The 21,558-nt window shown below is 40.5% G+C and overlaps 1 protein-coding gene across 1 annotated transcript in view; it reads right to left on the bottom strand.

The window, feature by feature from the left end:
- Positions 1-21,558, bottom strand: part of LOC127367633 (thrombospondin type-1 domain-containing protein 7A) — a 152,812-nt gene that overhangs the window by 35,037 nt on the left and 96,217 nt on the right. The window contains exons 11-17 of the mRNA XM_051407660.1: positions 19,049-19,152; positions 16,129-16,323; positions 14,560-14,826; positions 6,730-6,914; positions 5,473-5,606; positions 3,896-4,049; positions 2,274-2,415 (exon numbers count right to left, since the gene is read on the bottom strand). Coding sequence (XP_051263620.1) covers positions 2,274-2,415; positions 3,896-4,049; positions 5,473-5,606; positions 6,730-6,914; positions 14,560-14,826; positions 16,129-16,323; positions 19,049-19,152 — 1,181 coding nt within the window. The remainder of the gene's footprint in view (positions 1-2,273; positions 2,416-3,895; positions 4,050-5,472; positions 5,607-6,729; positions 6,915-14,559; positions 14,827-16,128; positions 16,324-19,048; positions 19,153-21,558) is intronic.

Below are 21,558 nucleotides of genomic sequence, written 5' to 3'. Positions count from 1 at the left end.
TGCTCATGCCTTCACTGCACTGTATCTGATGGATCTTTGAGAAAGGACGTGCTATGCATACAAATGAACCACTATGGGCTCCCAGATGACTCAGCAGAATGGCTAGCATGCCTTGTGCATGCCATACTGTAGGTTTGACTGCAGCTCATTACCTTCGTTGTATGAAACACTGCCAGTCGTCCCTTTAAGCCACAACACAACAAGTAACACTGAAATGTGTGGTTTTTTGTTGTGTGTTTGCAGTCAAACTGTAAATAGCTTCTGGCTGGCAAAGATCACTGTCGATAACAGATGATTACTTTGTCAGCAAAGAGGTCATTGAAGGTTTATAACAGCTCACTTAAATCCAATAAATCTGGCTGCCATCAGTATCCTTTTATGACAGCATCATAAGCGAGCCGTGTGGCCACGCGGTCAGATTTGAGTTAAATAACCAGGATTTAAAAGCAACATCAATACAAGTTTTCCCCAATAAACCTCACCAGAAAAATCCAGAGCCGCAAGAGGCTGAACCTTGCCCCCCTCACACAAAAAATAATTTCTGTGAAGTGGAGAGACAACATTTTATTCCAGACTTAGGGTGCCAATGCCTTTAAAACCACAGTGTGCATGCTGTTGTTAAAAAACACTCTGCAACAACAGGGAGGCTGAGGTATCACTCATGAAGTGTGCCATCCGCTGACAAAGATGAGTGGCTGTTTTTAGCTGCAGTGAGCTCGTTTGCAAGCTCAACTCAGGGAATTGTGTCTCCTTCTGCCGAGGAGCTTTGTGGCACTCTGGGGACTGAAAATAGGGAGATTGCAACAAGAAAGAGCGACAGTAAAAGACTGTGAGAGAGACGGAAAGAAAAGGAGGAAAACTGAAGGAAGGGAGCAGCTTGGATGGTCTCAGCACATCAACAAAGACAAAAAAAAAAGAAAAAGAGCGCTTTACCCTATAATAATCTCAGCTCGTATATTATGTACATATACCCTGGGATGCCTGTATGCCACTGTGAACCCAGCAGTGAGGATTATATGTCACGTCTCCCGGTGTAACAACCAAAAGGAAGACAGAGAAGGAGGGTGGGCTTGTTGCGAATGTGGGGCAGCAACAAAGCAGGCAACACAACAAATGTAAATGAAATACAGGAAACGCTGACAATCTCTCATTTTTTCATTTTCATTGAAATAGTTTGTAACAGTTTCTAGAATGAAATGTGAAAGAGTAGCCTCTGTGACATGTGATATGGAGGTGTGATATCCTGCAGATTAGACAGGGGAGCTCGGGAAAGTCGCCAGCTCAAATCGCTGAGTAGTTTTGGAAATCTCTCTGTTTATAGACGCTATAATTAATATTTTTCTAATAACAATTTATCAAATAAAAGAGGTCGCTTATAGTAATGAACCTACAGAGAATTATCACCTGAATCTGCAACTCCTCACAGCTTTATGGAGCTTTACAGTGAATTTAGGCTCATTGTTATGCTGTCCAACTGTTGGTTAACTCTCACTGCTCTTATTGTGTCGTTTTCAGCTCCAGCAGGTAGCTGCTTTTAGTGCAAAAGCTCTTGAAACCCACTGTACACTAGCTGCTCAGCAACAAACAGCAGACAGAAACAGTTAGAGACTAGCTGGTGAACATAGTGGAGGATTTAGCAGCTAAAAGATATCTGCCTCAGGAGTTGGTAGAAACCAAAAACAGAGCTTAAAGAGCGTGAATATTGGACTCCAAAAGAACGATAATGTTGCTCCTTCACTGCTGCTCCATTGTGGCCAACAGTCTGACATTTTACTTTACCAGAGTGGTGCTCTGCAAAGAGACATGACATCATCATTATACAACACAAGGTTTGACAAAACCATGAAAGGTTCAAATTATCTCAACCCAAGAAATAAACGTAACAAAGCTGTTGAAAATAGAAAAAAAGATGAGTCAGTTATCGATTACTCCTCCTGCTGTTAAAACAGATGAGGAGCTCATTCTGAAATGGAGGCTGTGCTGTTCAGAGACTTTTAAAAGCCCTCACTTCAAAGGCTGTTTTCATATTGGTGATTTGGTTAAAGTTGAGAAACATTCATCCTGACACACCCATGGCTGCGGCCCAAAAACCATCTGCTCCATCTAAAACACAAAGCACGTACGGTGCTGTCATTTTGAGGAGACACGCGTCTGCCACAAACAAACTGCTTTCCCAACCTCAAAGAGAGGAAGGAATCAGCACAAACTCAGCTTAGTTGCTTCTGACCACTGTGACTTCAGGATTATTTTACATTCCTCGACATTGCCTTTACCTGTGATATTGTAGAAGTAGTTGAAACAGTTGAGGTTCAGGCCGCAGGGCTCTTTGTCAGTCGTGTCTGGACACTCCCTCCCCACGCTGGGCGACCGGAGGGTGTACGCCAACCGCACTCGACTGTTGGTTCTGGTACAGGGCTGAAACAGAGACTCCCCATTAAAACCTGGAACCCACACAAATGTTTGTAAAAATGTGTAAATGATAGCTCATATTGCAGAGAGTGATAAGAATCCCTGAACAGGAGCAGGAACTAAGCCAGAGGGCTCATGCTACACTGATGCCCATATCTATTGAACATTAAAAAGGCAATAACCGTGATAATTTGCCCACTTATTGGGTCACAATTCATTCCGTTTTCTTACGTGAAGACATTCTCCTAGAGGCTGCATGCAACTGGAGGGATATTTTATCATTGTACTTCTAAAGTAAATAAACAAAATCATTTCCCTCCCCTCTCTCCTGGCATTCCCAGAACATGGATTTCGAGTTTTTCCAGCAGGAAACGACAGACCGCTTAAACAGATATTATGCTGGAATGGTAAACCACCAGATTCTACACGGTCATTGCTTGTGAAGAAGAGAGTTGGGGGAGAAAATGACAGCCTTTTGAATAACTCCATCGCTGGCTCGATGAATAAAACATGCGATAGGCCCCCGCTGGTGCCACTGCAGACTCCAATTCGAGATTGGAATTGTGGGAAGTCGGTGTCAAGCACTTTGGGAGAGAATGGGGTGTGATTAACAATGGCCGAGGTGCTGCTGTGAGAACAGCAGGTGAAACCAGAGCAGTTAAAATGGCTTTTTACCCCGAATCGGAGGTGTCAGGGGCGGAGGAGCTGAACAGGATGTTCTGACATCTTACATGTTTTTGCAAAAGGGAGAACAAAGATTGCGTTCGGGCTGTAGCTTGTAGGTGCGTGCTTCGCTGCTGTGATGAAATCAGAGGTCAGTGTCTTGCAAAAAGTAATTTAGAAAGTCTTAATATTTTAAAGTGAGTCAGAAAAGGACTCAAAGGTCATGATGTACAGGGAGATACATTCTCATGTTTTACAAATTTTACCATCAACTTCAAGGTTGCAAGTGATTATGAATCAAATTCCTGGTAGCTTTGAGTATCTTATAAATCAACATTCTTCTGAAAAAATAACTAATTCTTTTCAACGTTGTGGTTGTCTGCCAAATATTTTTAGCCAGCTTTATATTTGCCACTACATCACTGCTGATGTAGAGAGCGTGTGTCAGAAAATGTAAATCTGGAAACCTGCTCAGGAGTTCTGAGTCTTTATCATAAATCATCTTCCTTCCCTGCTGAATGCACAGTGGGTACAGTGTAATATAGGTGATATATAAGCCATTTTTCTCCTGCTTCCCAGTTCATACATCTCTTTTATTCCTCCTTGGTGGACGAGAAATAACCTGTTGACAAAGATTCATACACTGCTCACAATAATACAGTGCAGCTACGCTTTGAATTCCTTGAGCCTTAGAGAAAATATTTCTGACAAGAAAAAGATATCAAGATAAATCTCAGTGGGCTTCGCAGAAATCTGACGTTCCCATATCTACTCTGTACCAGACAGCTGAGCTGCTGCTTTCTGATCTGGGTTCAGCTCTCACCAGGCTGCAGCGGCTCCAGGGGCCCCAGTCATTGAGGACACAGTCTTCGGGGCAGGGCAGCCGGCTCTCCCTGGCCCCAAGAGGCATCTCTTCTGGGTCACATAGGTAGTCCTCCACAGACTCTGACGGCCCGTCTATCGTGTTGAGCATGCATCTGTGGGATTGATCGAGAAACACTGAATTTGACCTTGTTTTAGCAACGCTGCAGTTCAAAAGACCACAACAAAGGAGTCAGGGTTGACAGGTACATAGAGTACTTGATGACCTATGTGTTTCTTAAGCAGTGGGGTGTGTTCTTCAGGGTAACAGATGTCAATTTCATGATAAACAAAAAAAAAAAAAACATCTGTTGTATTTGGTCAAAGCAACACACACTCCACTGGCACAGCAGTATGATGAACATGGACTGGCTGAATTAAATACTTCAAAATATGTTTCACACTTCAATACAATACAAAAAGCTGTTTTTTTGACTCATGTGTTGTTTTTTTGTTGTTTTTTTAACTGAATCCTGGCTTTCCTCAACTGTCGCTGCCACATTTTTAGAGTTTTTTCCTCCAAATTACAGCTTTTTATGCTGCAGCAGACAAGATAAAGAGGAGGTGAGACTGCTTCTATGTTCACTGATAATTTCACCTACTCCAAGAGCAGAAACTTAGCTGAGGTAGTTTTTAATTACTGTGATTGTGCATCAGCCACCTAAGCACTGAACCACCAACAATCATGAACAGGCATTACACACAAGGGTTATGGATGTTGATATTTTGTCTACCAATGATGTCCCTGCGTTTTATTATTTGTATGTGTGCGTGTGTGTGTTTTTAATCCACAGGACCACTATGTTTGGTTCTGTTTGCCTCAGGAACCATCTAATTACAGTCTTATGAGTCTAATATAGTCTAATTACAGTGCATGTCTTGGCATGTGCAGAGAATAAATCCAAATAAAGAGTTCCACCCGAATAGATTTGGCAGCGTGTTCTTTGTTGACTGTCAGCTAAACCATGTTATACAGCTTCGCCCAGCCAATACAGGATCGTTTGCACGGTTTGTTTCCCCATAAAAAGCCCAACTTTACACAAGGTAGTCATATTAATGAAATAAGGATTACAAATTAGTGTGTCAGCCTTATTAGAGGTCTGACAGCTTGCAACTGCTTTAGACCAACAAATTATTTTTTCTGATACATTAATTAATAATATAATAATGACTACAAAAGCCCTTTGTAATGTCTTCAAATTGCTTGTTTTGACTGGTTAAGAATCCAAAATCCAAACCCAAATTCAATTTAAAATATAACAAACGAAAGCAGCACATTTTAGCATTTGCCAATAAATTAAGAAATTAATTGAGTATCACATTGTTTGTTTTCAATTCAGTGTTATTTGTACAGCACCAATTCAAGTTATCTCACAATACTCTTAAAATAGAGCAGCTCTACACCGTAGTCTTTATAAAATTGTTGACTAATGGGTTCATTATTTCAGCACTAATATACACTACATTTAACAGTTTCTATTCATGCATATAAACCATATAAACATAGACACATAGTGGGACAGACAGCTTGATACATACCTCACTTTCCTGGTCTGCACGCCTTCGCCGCAGTTCTCTTTCAAGTCCACGTTGCTGACTTTCCACACACTCCACGGCTCGGCCACCCACACATACTGATTACAATCACTCCGACATGGCACCACCTCATACACCTGAGGACAGAATAACCTTATTTATGTGCTTAGCATTTTTTAGGTAGATACAGCTGCGAGAGAAAGCTCAATGGGTTGGCCCAACTAATAATCATAATCATCATGGTCATGGATAAAATAAAAATGTGGCCTCTACAGTTTGTATTTTTATAAATGTTTCGTCTTAGCCATGGAAGTTTGTCAGTGAAGTTTTTGCCTAATACGCAGTGATTCTTTGGCTCAGCTTTCTGAGGTTTAACTCAGCCAACGAGATTATTTCTGCCCCCAGAGCAGCTCTGCCTCTGGGAAATGTCTGTATAAATAAAACTCCAATCTGATAGTAACTTGTTTACTTATAGTGAGGGTACTGTGACTGTGTACATCTATCTGTCAGTGACCCACTGACATTAGCGACACATAACATCTGCGACTACATTACAAATAGCTGAGGAAAGCAGCTCTTACCTGAGCCTGTAGCAGTGAGTCATATCCAGTGAGCATTGGGGTGGATTAAAAGGAGACAGATGGATTAATGAGCACATGCCAACTGTTCATATAGTGCAGAACCTATGATTAATGCAACATTTGAGGACATAATCAGAAAAGCCTCTGGCATAAATACCTGTGTGAACTTAGCAGATACACACACTTACACTTACACTTACACACACACACACACACACACACACACACACTGCCAGACGTAGATCAACACAACCATAATCTGCATCTGCTGATACTCACGGGCCTGGAAAGCATTTCATTTTTGCAAATCATGGAAACCTTAAGGAATCAACTGGCGCACACTGGGGCATTAATATGGTGGATGGGATCCATTTATAGCACACATTGCTTTTTGCACTGTCGCTGCTCAGCAAAAAAATTACTGCTGCAATAATGAGGGGAAGGTAAGGGAAAGCTCTGCAGACTCGAGCTGATTATTCATTAATAATGAATTTCTTTCTCTCTCTTCAGTGTTGGATACGTATAATGTGTATCACACTTGTAATAAAGTATAAATATATTGTAGCACAGTCCATAAATATTCAACAATCAGTGGCGAGCTGAAAGCAGGCTTTGGTTTTTTATCTCAAGCTCCTGCTCAGCCACAAATTCACACTTCAAATACAGAAGCTTTCAGTGCCTGTACCTGGTTGATGTGGTCCAGTTTTGGACACGGCCGGCCACCGTTGTAAGGTTTCTCCCTGAGCCACTTGGAGCGAACTTTGACCCCGCTGCCGCAGGACTTGCTGCAGCGTGACCAGTTAGACCACTCACTGAGTTTACAGTCCGAGGGACAGGGGATGATGCACGCCTCCTCAATGTAACCTGAAAGGACGACAAGACATGAGGTGTTTTGCAGGAATCAAACTAATTAATGGCGGTAGCTCTGGGTTTTGCCTTGTGACCTGTAAAGTTTAATGGTATGATTTATGAGGTGCATACACACTTCGAAAGAAAAACTAAAAGAGAAAATTATTTTTGATTATTGAATGATTATTTCAGAATGAAATCAGCTTTGAAATAAAACCTTGGTTCTCTCTGTATCCCACCAGCAGGATCTCAGCCTCCACTTGAGAATGACTGGCTTTAGAGAGAAATGGCTGGTTCTTGAGTCTCTGAGAAGAATCTTGTTTTCTTTACCTGGTATGAAACTACATCTGTCCTAACTCCCAAAGATTAGTTTTTCTTTTCGATCTAACAAACAAGGATTCAAGTTCAAGAACTCTTTAAATGCCAGATGGGGAAAAATACCCAGCTGTAAGAGCACTGCAAACTATTAACCGATTCTTCACAAACTAATCTAAATGCACCTATTGATTTTCAGCCAACTGGAATAAAAACAGGGTCCACATTCAAAAGGCCCAATTTTATGGTCTGTTATATAAAAGTCTAAAAATCTACCAAAGCAATAGTTGGGCCTGACAGCAAGCTTCATTATTTCAATCTATTTTTCCTCAGCTCACAGGGTCATGGCACAGTTAACAGGGCTGACTTTAAGCATCTCACTCTGCTTGTTATTTGTGTTTTTCTGGATTTCTGGACCTTTACCATCTCTGGGCTGTGATTTCCTCTGTTTTTTACCAGTACACACAGGCCAAGGTTCAGTCAAATGCGTTGAAGGAGATTATTCTTCTGAACCTTTGGCTTTGTGCATTACGTCTTCTTTCACTTGCTCAGAGAAAGTCTGTTTAGTAGACAGAACGTAATACATTTTTAGGATTATGTAACAGCACTGGCCTGTAAATCTGTTTAGCCTTTGATTAAGAAAATCGATGAGGTGAACGAACCGGGAAAGTGGAGTGTCTCACTGGGTGCCTAACAACTTCCTCTTCATGGTGTGGGCTCTTTCAGGCTGCTTTTCTTTTTATTGAGAGACATTTGGTGCCACATTGACTGACGGATATGCTGAAAACACACTTCCCGTGATTTCAGATAACAAGTTACAGAGGAATCCCACCGAGGCTATTCAGTCCTAACAAATCAATCACTTTAAATGCAAGTATTTTTCTTTTAAACTCCGCAAAGTCTTGCTGAGCACACATGTTCTTTTGTAACAACATGCTGCCGGGTACAAAAGCTATCCACTGCTGGCCACTGAGCACTGCTGGAGTAAATGGAGGATAACTAGAGGGAGAGTGGTAGTTATCCATATTCTTTATTTGGGATGTCTAAGTTGGTCCCACAACTGACACAATTGAGTGACGCCCTGCTGTCAAATTCTGGTCATGTCAGGCCACATTTAGCTCCAAAAATAAATAAATACATAAATAAATTACTCATTCGGCTCTGCTGGTGTGGGTGTGTTGCTAAAGGTACTGTTGAGGAGATGAAATACAATCCAGAAAGTCAAGTTTGAGTAATACATCTGCACATAATAAGGCTTAGCAGATGCCAATACAGATAATAATACAATGAGACAGGATAGCTTTGAAAAGTTATCACAGCAGCAGGCATTTTATCCCCGATGACGGCAAGGTAAACAATAGAATTGCACCAATTGTGTTGCAAAGTAATCTATCAGGAATGTGGACTTGATCAATTCCCAATTTGGTCAATGAAGTTGCATTGTGTTGCGCCAAAGGTTGAGCTAGCTGTGATGTTTTTTCCACTTTTTTAGACAGTCCCCTGCAGTGGTCTAATTGAAATCAACAGAAAACCTTTTTTTGTTTTTGATGCAGTGCAAATGTTTGTCTGAATGCCTCCTCCGCCACACTTAAGAGAGGGGAGGGTTTGTCCTTTTACAACTAAAAAAATCTCACATTCCTATCAGTCCTTTCATTTTTCTTTTTTTCTTACCTTTTACGGAATACTGCTGCCAGAGGTGATAGTGTCCTCCTCACAAATACAATTTGATGGATGTGTTTTATATATGGATGATTGGAGCTTAGACATAGGGTAAAGTTGGCTCAGCTGAAGAGGACAGTTGAAGAGTGATCTTGCTGCCCAATATGCAGGCCCGAAACTAAGCCCTAAGATTCCTAAAAGCTAATATGATTAGAAAATAAAAAGTCTGTTAAACCCAGTCAGGACTAGAGTCTTGGCAGCACCAACTACATGCACAGTGACATAACGATCACATCCATGCAAATACACACACACACACACACACACACACACACACACACACACACACACACACACACACACACACACAGTTCTGCCTGACCTCCTTGCACTCTCTTTCTCCTGAGTCCAGATCAGCAACTCTACATCAACACCTTGCTGAGTTCAGCATAACCACACACATCTGAAAGCTGAAGCTTCATCACCTTTGACCTCCCACTGTAGGCACTGACATTCAAGTCCAGTCAGTCTAAATCACTGACGCTGTCACTTTAACGCCACTCACGGTGCAAATGCTGCAGCACCTAAGCCTGCAGTTCACTTGTAGTTCAACTGATATGAACTCGTTAGGTGTCTTGCCAAGCTCTCAGGGGTGTTTTTGGGCCGAGTCCAGGTAGGAGATCACTACTGTTGCCTTTAGAAGTCAACTTGCAACCTGAAACAAGCTCCTGCTCTAATTCCCAAAGCAGTTGTCACTGCGGTATAAAGCTTTCCTAACTGCTGACTGCCCAACTTCACCTGAAATGTTAACATCTTCACTGCCCAACCAGCTCTTGAACCTCCCAGTGATAATTGGGATTTGCACTGACATGCCTCTGGAAGTAGACAGCCACAATGTATCAGCATTTTGTTTAGAACATAAGCAGGCAAACACATGTTAGCTTAATCTGTACTTCACCATTATTCACAGTATGGTAATGCTGTGTTGTTATTTTGTCTTTGAACATGCAGGAACCCACTGGCATTCATAGCATGCTGGCACATTGTTAGGGCTGGAAAAAACCTTGAAGGGATAAACTGACACAGAAATAGAAGAAAACCACATAATGCAAATATAAAAAGGGTCATCTGCACACTGATCCAGTTACTAAATTCAGAAAACTTTCAAAACTCAATAATATTCCAGTTTTGTAGAAGATGTTTAGAGAAGTAGAGACAAGGCAGTTTATTACACTAATGTGTGTCACTGTCCTTATATATTATATGTTATGTACTGTTTGTCTTCACAACCTGTGAAACATTCATGTGTGTGCTATAACACAACAGAGAGCAAAGTGCTTGTATAAAATAACTAATAAATTATACATGCTTTTGGTAGAACCGATATCAACCAAACCAATCACAACAGGAAAATGTTTTTCAAAATACAGAACCAGTGGAAAAGCACATGAAGTTATACGCTGCTGGATGGTTTGTACACACAGCAGTTAATAGTGGGACTTTCCCAAATATGCTTTACTCTTTTTGCGCTTGCAGGAACCCACTAGTATGCTCGATCACACGTTGATCACCTGTGCAATAGACTGCAGCAGAGACTTTACTTTCTAAGGCGATTGAGACTGTACGGGGTGAGCAGCCAGATCATGCTGATGTTTTACCGGGCGATCCTAGAGAGCATCATTAGATATAGAATCACAGCATGGTTTGGCAACTTAACAGTGCTGCTGCTTGCCAGCACGAACAAAATAGCTATGGGGATAATAGGGAAGAAAGAATGAGCCCATACAGAGCCTGTATGAGCACACAGTCACGAAACAAGCAGCAGAAATGATTGTGGACCCTCAACATCCAACCTCCCTCTTCTCTGAGTACGAACCTCTGCCATCAGGAAGAAGATTGCCTGTGCCAAAGTGCAAATCAAACAGACTGAAGTTATCGTTCGTCCCCACTTCTATCAAGCTGTTGAACTCTAATACTAAATCCTAGTGCAATAGGGCAATGTGAAATACACAAACCAGCACCATAGCACTTTAATTCTTATAGTTTCTTACAGTCTCTCTCTTTAACCTGCCGTATTGTCAGTGTTAATATGTATAGTCAAATGTGTCTCATGTTTTAAGGATGTTGATTTTGTGATGGTTTTCTGATGTGTGTTTTGTTTGTTGATTTATTTCTGTGAAGCTACAGACTGTAGCACTGTGCACCTAAAACAGATTTTCCCCCTCGTTTACTCTATCCTATTCTACACTGGACCCCTGGGTACCGACCGAGAAGACCTAGATAGTAAATCCAGCAACCATTTATTTCTGGCCATTCGGTAAGGAATAGAGTCTCCACAGTGTTGGCTTCTGAAACCACATTTCCTCTGTTTGATGGGTGGTTGGCCCGGGAAGCTTTAGGTTAACCTTCTGGCTCCAGGAATCTTTCAATATTACTGCCTGATTTTTGACCTGTTACACCTCCTGCACCACAATCATCTCCAAGGCACTGGGGACAGCTTAATCCCAGGGTGCTCTGGAAATAACAACGGAGGCTCTGCGCTCACGATGGAGCACAGAGGATTAACAAAGAGTCACCATAGGCCTAGAAGGACCCTTTGATGTACAATACCAGCTTTACCAGACGCTGACCTTGGCACCTTGACAGCACACTGTCTACATGTTGTAACAGTCAAAACAACTTAAGCTCAATTATACGGCACAGTCTCTTAGTGTGTTTCTGTCTTTCTCTAACAAATGTGGCTCGTCATGCGCCAACAAATCTGTTCACTGCAGAACTGCTCAAGTTCACAGGTCCTCAGCAAGATACTTGCCCTTAAGCTTTACCCTTTTATGGTTTCCCACAGTGACTGTATTACCCCCTCCTTTACCACATCCGGCTAAGACGAGGCCAAGGCCCCCCTGAGCCGTCCTGTAATATTAAGTCATGGTAAAGGTCAAAGCGTCATGGGTCACTTATAGTCATAAGAACTATATGAGTACTGTCACATCATATAGGACAGCCCATGACTCATTACAATATTTCCCCTGACTACACATGACCTTTGACACAGTGTGATGGTAGTAGTAGACGAAGTAGTACTATGGTTTGTTGAGTAGTGTTTTTTGTAGGTTTGGTGGTTACATGTCCTTCGAGTCCGATTGAATAGTTCAATTTATGTTGAGTAGTTATGTTGTTTTGTGATTTTTTTGTGAGAGAGGATTAAAAACTCTCATCCATCTTAATGATTGCATACCACCACAATTTCAGTCATTGTCTTGAGCTGGTGAGTCTGTGGCTTGGTCTGGAGTCTCTACCCCCTCAGTCTCAGTCTTGATTATATTAAACATGACAACACACTAATTAGATCTTCTTGTGGCTGACTGCAATTATTGCTGGGAACTAATAGAATCAGGAATTTGCCATTTGGATGTTACTTGCTTCTTGTGCCGCTGATTATTAGTCTCCCTCTGTTCAAGCTTGACTTAAATCATTTATATGGATATAAAATATATAAATGTACAGATTTCTAAAATCCCCTTTTAATATATTATTCTTTGTAGTTCACAATCCTTGTATTGTTACTTGCTGCAACTATGCAAACTCTGAATAAAATAACTAATTCGTTGAACTGTTCAGAAGAGCCCTCAAAAAGATTCAACGTTATCTTCACTCCCTCTCATAGAGGAACGAGACAATCTGAAAAGTGAGAAATACTACAAAGCTTGGATCAACGTGCACTTTTAATGATAATCCCCTTTTTTTCTGTTCATGTCTGTGGAACATAGAGATAACAGTGGCACATTTTGCCTGATCACCATCATAGCCGAGGGCATTGTGTCAGCAGCAGAGTCGTGGAAGGACCATGTCTCCTCCTCTATCAAGATTTAAAGTGATGATGGCTGAGATGGAGAGAAGGGTACAGAAAATGAAGGAGGGAGTGGCAGAGTGAACAGGGGGGGAAGAGCGACTGAATGAGGGGGATAAAAGAGAGATTTAATGATATCTTTGAGATTCACATGTACTAACGCCAAGCCTCATGAATGTGTTTTTGTTTTTCTGTGCACCTCAAGGAACATCTCTCTTTTTCTAAGCTCAACGATGCTTGAAGATGAATGCATGAATGCACACACACACATACACTCAAAAGCATTCACATAGGTGTAAAAATACACAGAAGCTGACAAACACACAAACACGCACAACCCCGTCCTTGCGACGTGCTCTTGTCACACCCACACTCAGATTAACTGACGCATATCTGAATCTCTGACTCACAGAAGGAGACTAAAACCATGTTTATATATGCACAACACTGATGTATTCATTTGAACATCTCCCGCATTCTATTTCACAGCAATTTCACAACGAGTTTCTGAGCCCAGATTCTTTGCTTGAAGTATTTTGGATCTAAGATAAGACCTTACAACGTGGAGACAAATGATTCTGACAGGAGTGTGCCAGAAAAAAGCCTCCTTGTGTGAAAGTCAGTATTCAAAATGAGTTGCTAGCCTCCATGGGAGGAGCTTTGATTTGTGCTCAAACACAATCCTTCACTTCAGATAAATATTTAACAGAACAATAGTTATTCTTGCATGTACAGAAATCTGATGTGCTACAGTATGTTTCTCCCCTGGCTACAAAATGCACTTCGACTTTTGTACTTTGATGCAGATTTCTGTCCCTTATCAGGGGTCACAACCCAACATTTTCTCACTGGCCTCTAGTGTTACGTTGCCATGCAGATATTTTGTTTGTCCAGGTCAATTCAACAGCAACGTCTTTGGAACTCTGGATAATCCACAGAACTGTCAGCTGTTTCTCAATTGGGACTATTTCTTCAATAAAAAGTAGTTCCAATTTAAACTAATCACAACAAATGTATCTTTCAGGCGTGGAGGGCTGGCAGAGGGTGTAGCTCAGTAGCTCAGTAGCAACCACGGTTGGTTGGTTTACAAACACTACAGAAAGTTTAAAGTGCTACAGCTCCTCGAGAACCACGCAGAGTTCATGGGAAGTGAAACAGAGTCTATATCTAACTAAATTTTTTTATTTCAGTGAATAATAATAAATAAATGCCTGAATGTGTCAAATAAATATTACTCATATTTATAGTCTATGACTTTTCTGCACATAAAATCAATACAAGGTGCTTTGTAAAGACTAGGGTTAGGGCTAACTACCTCAAAATCTTGATGTCAACAAATAGGTGTAACAGTCGAAACTGTGAAATGTAGCTTTACGATACCGTGTTGCTTAGACTTCGCTGAATGGCGTACCTGCGGTGAATGGATGCCTGTTGCTGAGCTCCTGTTTTTTGTCTTTTGCTTCTCAGCTCAAGTGTAATGTTTAGATTAAGTGCAGCCACTGTTCTGTTCATGTATGATAAAAGAGAAGCCGTACAACCCGACTTGATCAGGTCGATGTGTTAGTTAGAAACAATGAGCAGTGTGGAAACCCCCAGTACCAGCATGGCTGTGTGTTTGTGATTCTTTCGACTCTCTTCAAGTTAACGTTAGCTCAACCAAGAAACACAGACCCAAACTGTTACATAGGACGGAGTTGCTTTTGCAGCAGTGGTTAAATCCCCGAAGCAAGACACAAAGAATCAAACTCAATACAGTGTGTATGGATGTGGTAACAGCTCAAAACACAATTTTAACTCTGTGTTTAAACCTCGGCAGTGACAGCCTGCACATGTACTCACCGTGACTGTTGCAGCGTAAGGTCTCCACCAGCCTGTTGTCCTGGTCGTAGCACACCATGGCCTGGTAGCGGTAGCCCTGTCCGCACTCCTTGATGTCTCCCTGGACCTTCATCCCCAGGATGCTCTCCACTCTGCCTCCCTCGGGCAGGATGCAGTCTGACCAGTTCCCCACTGGCTGGGCATTGTACTTGTCACAGGGGCAGTACTGGGTCTCACTCAAAGGGTACATTTGTGTATTCTTGCACTTGTCTTTTTTCTTGCTTCTCCCTAAGGAAAGCAGAGGGAGAGAGATGAGTTGGACAGCCTTGGGTGAAATGACTCCACATGGCTGTTGGTGTTGGTGGATTTATGTCTGTGTTGGTTTGAGTCTCATGATACTCGAGGCTACTTTCAAGGACTTGTTTGGGATAGTGTACCCACTTAAAAAAGGCTGAATAACACAGGAGTTTCTGTCCCTGTTGTGGGAGGGGGGGCAGCAACTCTTGATGATAGATTACGCTGGTGAAATAGTTTCAAGCAGAGTGCTCTTTTACCGAAACAGCTTGACGTTTTTTTTCATCCTTAGACATGTCAAGCATCGTTAATCATAGATCACTGTGCAAAAAAACTTCTTCCTTGCAGTGGTCTATCATTAGGAGCTATTTCCCATGCAAATAAGGTGAGATGATGAGTTTCTAACTGCCCACGACATCTTTACCTGCAAGTGTCAGCGTTCGACTTTAAATCAGTATGTTTTTTGCATTAAAATGAATTCGACTGAGGTCTGTAAAGTTTATCCTGCATCAGGACCACAGGTGGTTGTGGCTAATTGCAAGAAACTCTGTAGCCTGCTATTATCTGTCTGTAAAGGTCACAGTGACCAACTGGCAGCAGAAGACACATTTTGCTCAACATAATCATCCACCTTTACTACCTGCTTTAAGGACACTGAATTTGTGTGCGTCATTTTGGTTTGTGAGGGTTAGGCCAACATTTAAGATATTGCTGATCCTTTTCCCCAAATATAGCTAAAGGATTCTGGATAAATCCACACCATCTCCTTCCTGATTTAAAGCTAAGAACAATTAAACCACCTCTTCAAAGGGTGTTTATATGCATTACTTGACCTCTCTGCTCTTTTACACTTCTGTAAATGGGTCAAAAGACTTCACATCAGGGGGAAATAAAAGCTTTTAAAATCCACTTTCTCTCAGTTTAAAAGTTGACTTTTTTCCACCCAGTAACCTCTCGTGGAGTTGCCTTAATGCATTGCACCACTCTTGTCATTTAGCTTTTATGACTGTGATGCACAGAAGACCTCTCTGGGGACACTCTGATTGATAACAAAGGCTGCAAAGATATTTCAGATTTGTTGCTTTAATCCCACTGGAGCATTTAGCGGGCAAGAACTATCTGAATAGATTTATGACCTTCACTTTACTCCTTTTCTCTTGGACCACTGCCCACCAACATTACCTCCCTAAATTGCCTGATACCTCTTAACACTTAAGCTACAGTGTAAATAAGCTTGTCAGAAAAAGGTTCAAAACAGCAGCCCATTGTTTGTGCTGTGCCACTCTCTGTTCCCACCTATCAATGCCCTCTTTCTGGTGCGGACCCCAACACAGTCAGCTGTGCAGGACGAGAACTTGGACCAGTTGGTCAGCTGGCAGTCATCCTGGCAGGGGAGCTGACAGCGCTGAGTGATGGTAGGCATGGCCTTGGCGAATTTCAGACACTCGCCGATGTCGGCCTGCGTCCCGTCCAGCTGGCGGCAGGACACAGCTGGAAGAATTAGAGAAAGACGGGTCAAAAGGACGTCATTAGAACGTGTAGGGAGCCATAAAGTGGTATATTTTTTATTGTTTCAACAGATTGATCGGTTATAGCAGGTATTAAAATGTGCAGGACAATGATGTATGGTAATAAAACAGGAAATAAGTGAAGTACATTGGTGGAAAATACATTTATTTAAGTACCAGACGCACTTGTACTTTAATTCCATATTTCCATTTTAATGCTACTTTATACTTGAAAGTTGCAGATTCAGATTTTCTAGACAAAACATATAATTAGCTTACAGTATAAAATATTAAGCAAGAACATTTAAATACTGCTGACTCGTTATTTTATCTATGCATACCAATAATCCAATAAGAGGAGCCAAATGTCTGCATATATCTTTACTTATTGATTGCTTTTTGACATTTTTTGACAGAAATTTATTTAAGTTTTACTTACAAAAATAGTTTGACATTTCCGAAAGTTTGCTTTGGTACTGAGAGTTGATGAGAGGAATTGAATGAGGAGGTCAATAACAAGCGCATAGCTGTCTGATAAATACAGATGGAAGCTAAAGCCAGCAGCTAGTTAACTGACAGCAGGTCAGACGCTAATGTAATAGTTTAAAAAAAAACAAAAAACACAAAAAATGAAACTACGGGCCAGACTAAGAGAAAGAATTATTTTATTTTTTTGGAAATTACAAGAATAAAGTCGTATTAATACGAAAATAATGTAATAATATTACAAAAAAAAAAGTTTTAATGAGAAAAAAGCTTTGATAGAGTTATCAAGATCGGACGTGAGCAGCTCAACCAAACAGCAGCCTCAGCCTGAGCCCAGCAGCCGCTGTTTATCTCAGTCGTACCGTACAGTCAACAGGTAAACTAATGTATTGATAATTTTGTCATTAAACAGTTTTACTGGCTGAGCCAACAGGCTGACAGTTCTCAGTCTTACGACTTTATTCTCGTAATGTTACGACTTTATTCTTGTAATATTATGACTTTATTTCTCAAAATGACGAACTATTCCTTTAATAAATACCTAGCACTTAGATGCTAGATACAATTGCTAAATGCAAAACTGTACTTCCATAAATTTAAGTAATGGCAACTTAGTAGTTTTCTCAGGCTAGATGAAGCTCTCCTCCAGAGTCACAGAAAACATCCTACAAATGTTTCCACAGTCTGAGTAGTAACTCCCTTCTAACTTGTAAAATCAAAAAGTAAGATATTCCCATTACTTCTTCCCCCCACTGATGAGCAACATAACATCAAACAGAGATTTAAAGAGGGTAACTAAAGAGTTAATGAAAAATAGATCAGAACTGTATAATTCAGATTTGATCCCATGGGGGGGGGGAGCAGACACAAATGCATATCTACCTCAATTGGTTTAGAGCCCACAAGTCAATTTAAGTTGGCTTGCATCATCCCCATTCTTTGTTCTTTCAATAAAGGGTATTACTTGTGTTGCTGCAATATTTCATTTGATGCAGACGTTCTGCAGGGCTGTACCTTCACAGAGAAATCAATCTCTAAGCACATTTTTTTGCTGAACCCCCGTGGGCACTGATATTGGTTTGGAAAGCCTGTGTCTGGTGGTGTATGAGGTCAGGTCTTTTCTTGGTGTGTGTGTGTGTGTGTGTGTGTGTGTGTGTGTGTGTGTGTGTGTGTGTGTGGGTTTAATAGTGGCACTACACTGTTTTCTCCCCTCTAAGGAAAGCCTCTGTCCAGGTAAAGAACACACACATTAGAGTGACAGAAAACACAGACCAGAAAAGACAGTGTGTCTCATTTGGTTTAAGTCAATGACAAAATGATTTCTGCCATTTAGAAGTGTCAGAGGGGTGAAAACAAGCGCAGGAGGGTCCGGACATCAGGTGTCACATGGTATCAAATCAGCGAAAAAAGCAGCACAGAAATCTGGAATAGCGCGGCGGCTAAGACTTAAGTGGACCTTAAAGCATTTTCATGAATAAATTGATTCTTCCATCCATTACTGTAAGCTAGCGAAGAAGAAATAGAAACATAAGCACTAATAACGGCCTTCCATAGGAGCTGGAACATAATGAAATTGATCATTCTGCGTGACCCCCTGAAATTGGATTTTTATGAAAGCCTCCCAGGACTACATGGTGCATCCATCCTCTATAAAAAGGCAAGAGGAAATGTGCTTTAAAAAAAAAAAAAAGAGAGGACTATAACCTCTTTAAAGTACTTGTCACTTATGCGTGAAGCCCATATGAACAGGATGTCGGGCTGACGCATGCTATAGGCAAGGTGCAGCAACTTCTCCTAAATTTCAACAAGAGACATTCGATTAAAATTGCATGACAAGAGCCCGAGGTGGAAAAAAACCCAAGCAGTGAAACAACCAAACCTGTCAAACAAAGTCTCAAGAGGCACATGATGAGTTGTGAACACATTTCCTTCCCCCAAAACTCGGGAAGAAAAACCAAAGAATAAAATAAAAACAACAAAAAAAAGTATCTTGTTGATGTTTTTAAGGAGCCTCCGTTTGGGTTGTGTCTCGTAAGTGGGAGGATTTGATGTTCGCCATAAGTAAATTGGCCTTTTCTCTAAACCTTGGCGCATCCATCTGCTGCCTTGTGGCCGGGCTCCAGATGCACCGCAATGAGAAAAAATTTAATTTACAATGATTAGGAATGGTTCAGTGAAGATGCAAGGAGGGAAATGGGAGATGAAGAGATTGGTTTCTATACCTCTTGTCTGAAGCCCGGGTCCACAGGTCTCCTGCGCGCCCGCACTGTTCTGTCTGATGAACCAAGGGACCAGCTGGCATTTCCTCCACTTGTGGGTTTTCCACCTGGAATAAATCAGGACGGTATGGCCGTCAGTGGGCTCACTATTACACTACAACATCGCACTGCTCCATGTAAGACAGTCAGTGTGTAATAGAAAGGTTTGTATGTTGGGCTTAAAGTCAAAGAGATTTCCTTTAAAATGCTTCACAGGTTTCAACTTATTGTTATTTGCAGAACTCAAGAAAGACATTGATGTAAGTTCTGTGGAGACCTCAGAGTATATAAACTATTATAAAATAACAAACGTGGAGGAAACTGTCAGGTTTATTGCTGATGATATCTCCCCTTCACATTATGTTACCTTTAATTTAATTAATTTGCTTATTATCTTTACTAAATTCTAAATTTCTAAGCAAAAAGACTCCATGTGCACATCAAACAATACAATTCCTCTATATCTGAATGTACAAACAAAAAAGGTGTACATATAACTATTGTTGGCTCTACAAGATATTTATTTAACATTTTGTGTGTTTGTTTTATTTTTTCAAACTTTCTCATTACCTTTAGTCCCCCCTGCACACTTGTGATTACAGACTCAAGCTGTATCCACCAGATGGTTGAACTTGTTTACTTATTAAATACAGTTTAAAAATAAAACTATTTGAGGAAAATTATGGACCAATATTGTGATTTATATTGCATTTATTTTCTTTATATTAGGCTACAGGCCTGTATTGGTCATGTGTATAGTATTAAACATACCAAGCATCATCACAAACTCATCGCACTACTACATAAATAAAAGTCTGACATATTAATCGAGACATTATCGAACTCGAAGTGCAATAAGCAAATCACAGAATAAAGGTATATAATTATATAATTATAATGAAGTACTGTAGTGCTGCAGAGGAGTCCTGGTGTGATGAATGTTCTTATCATGATGATTTTAATAGTTTTTTGTGTTTTTTTTTTTATTGGTGGAAATTTAGTCTGTGATGCCAAAATGATCATTCCCACATATTCCTTAGTTAATCAATCGCAATATGATGTGTTTTAAACCCTATCATGCAGCCCTAGCTCCTTTTTGTAGAGGATCAGTGAGAGAAATTTATATATTTTCATCTTTTGAAGTTACATTTTGACATATTCAGGCTCACATTTAATATAATATCTGAAACATTATGTTAGTGGTAAAGTTGACATTACTCAGTAACTATTCAATCAAGAGGTTTAAATGTGGCGTTACTGTATATTCTTTCTCTACTGATATCTTGTAAGTAATCGATCAATATATGAATGTATATCGTGCTGACAGCCTCTAACGGTGCTACTGGTGCTCCAGTTTACTGTTAGATAATTGAGTTAACATTTGCTTACAGACGCGGGCGAACGACTTCAAAACCCAAAATCCTGGAGGTCTAATTTTTTTAAAGGTTACTTATAAGCTTTATACGATTATATAATGCGCTTAAAAGTTTACGTGGGAGTTTCAGGAAACTCAAGATCGTTTATGTACAAGATGAGTGAGTGATCACTCTGTTGATCTTTCCTGAACAGAATAAAAATAAACAGCAAATTTCTTATTTTTCAAGCATCTAAAATGATACAGAATGAGTCGCACTTTTTTATGACCTAAACGTTTTTTTTTTTTTTTCATCTCTAAGAAACAACAACAAAAAAAACTAAGAAAATTAATTAAATTCAGGAGTATCAACCTGAATTAGTGTTAAATTATTGCTGCTATTATCAGAAAATAAACTATTGGTGCTCCTGAAGTGCAGCAGTCTGAAGTTAAGATTACTGACTTTGTTGAAATGATACTAAAAATCCTTAAAATAGCGCTTTGTCTCATATTCACCAATAAACAGTTCTGATCAATGCTCTGAACTTATTAAATCTTATTAATTGTTTCACCACAGAGCTACAGTAGGTCTTATTGCTCAATACAGTCCAACAGAGCCAATGAGTTAATAATTTATGGTCACAAAACACCAAATATTCCTGTAATCTAATTAAATCTGTTAGTGTTTACTTTTTGTTGGCCAGCATGATGAATAAGAAAGTGTGCATCTATAAATGTGGGTTGTATTTGAAAATATATGATAAGATGAGGTCTATAAGGGTCCTTAAAATCATCCCCACCCCTTTTTTTTTTTTTAAATTCCCTCTCCCCCCCCCTTTTTCCCCCCCCTTTTTTTTTTTACCTAAACCCTGGAAAAATTTGGGGGGCTCCGAGGCCCCCCCCCCCCCAGGACCTCCGGACAGTCCTGTCCTCCGTTGGATGGCAGCTGGATGATGAGACGTTTCCTTGATTGCTTTCTCTTCACTGCGTTACCAGCTGCACAGACACAGACAATTACTGAATTAAAACAAGAACTGTCTGCATGGGAAAAGTGATGAGAAATATGTCAAAATGATAAGCTAGGCTGCTCTGTTAATACTCCTTGAAAAATGGACTTGAG

Source organism: Dicentrarchus labrax, unplaced genomic scaffold (assembly GCF_905237075.1).
Source record: "Dicentrarchus labrax unplaced genomic scaffold, dlabrax2021, whole genome shotgun sequence".
NCBI classification, from domain to species: Eukaryota; Metazoa; Chordata; class Actinopteri; family Moronidae; genus Dicentrarchus; species Dicentrarchus labrax.
The sequence above is the reverse complement of the archived record's forward strand: the minus strand, read 5'-3'. Positions and strand labels throughout refer to the sequence as shown.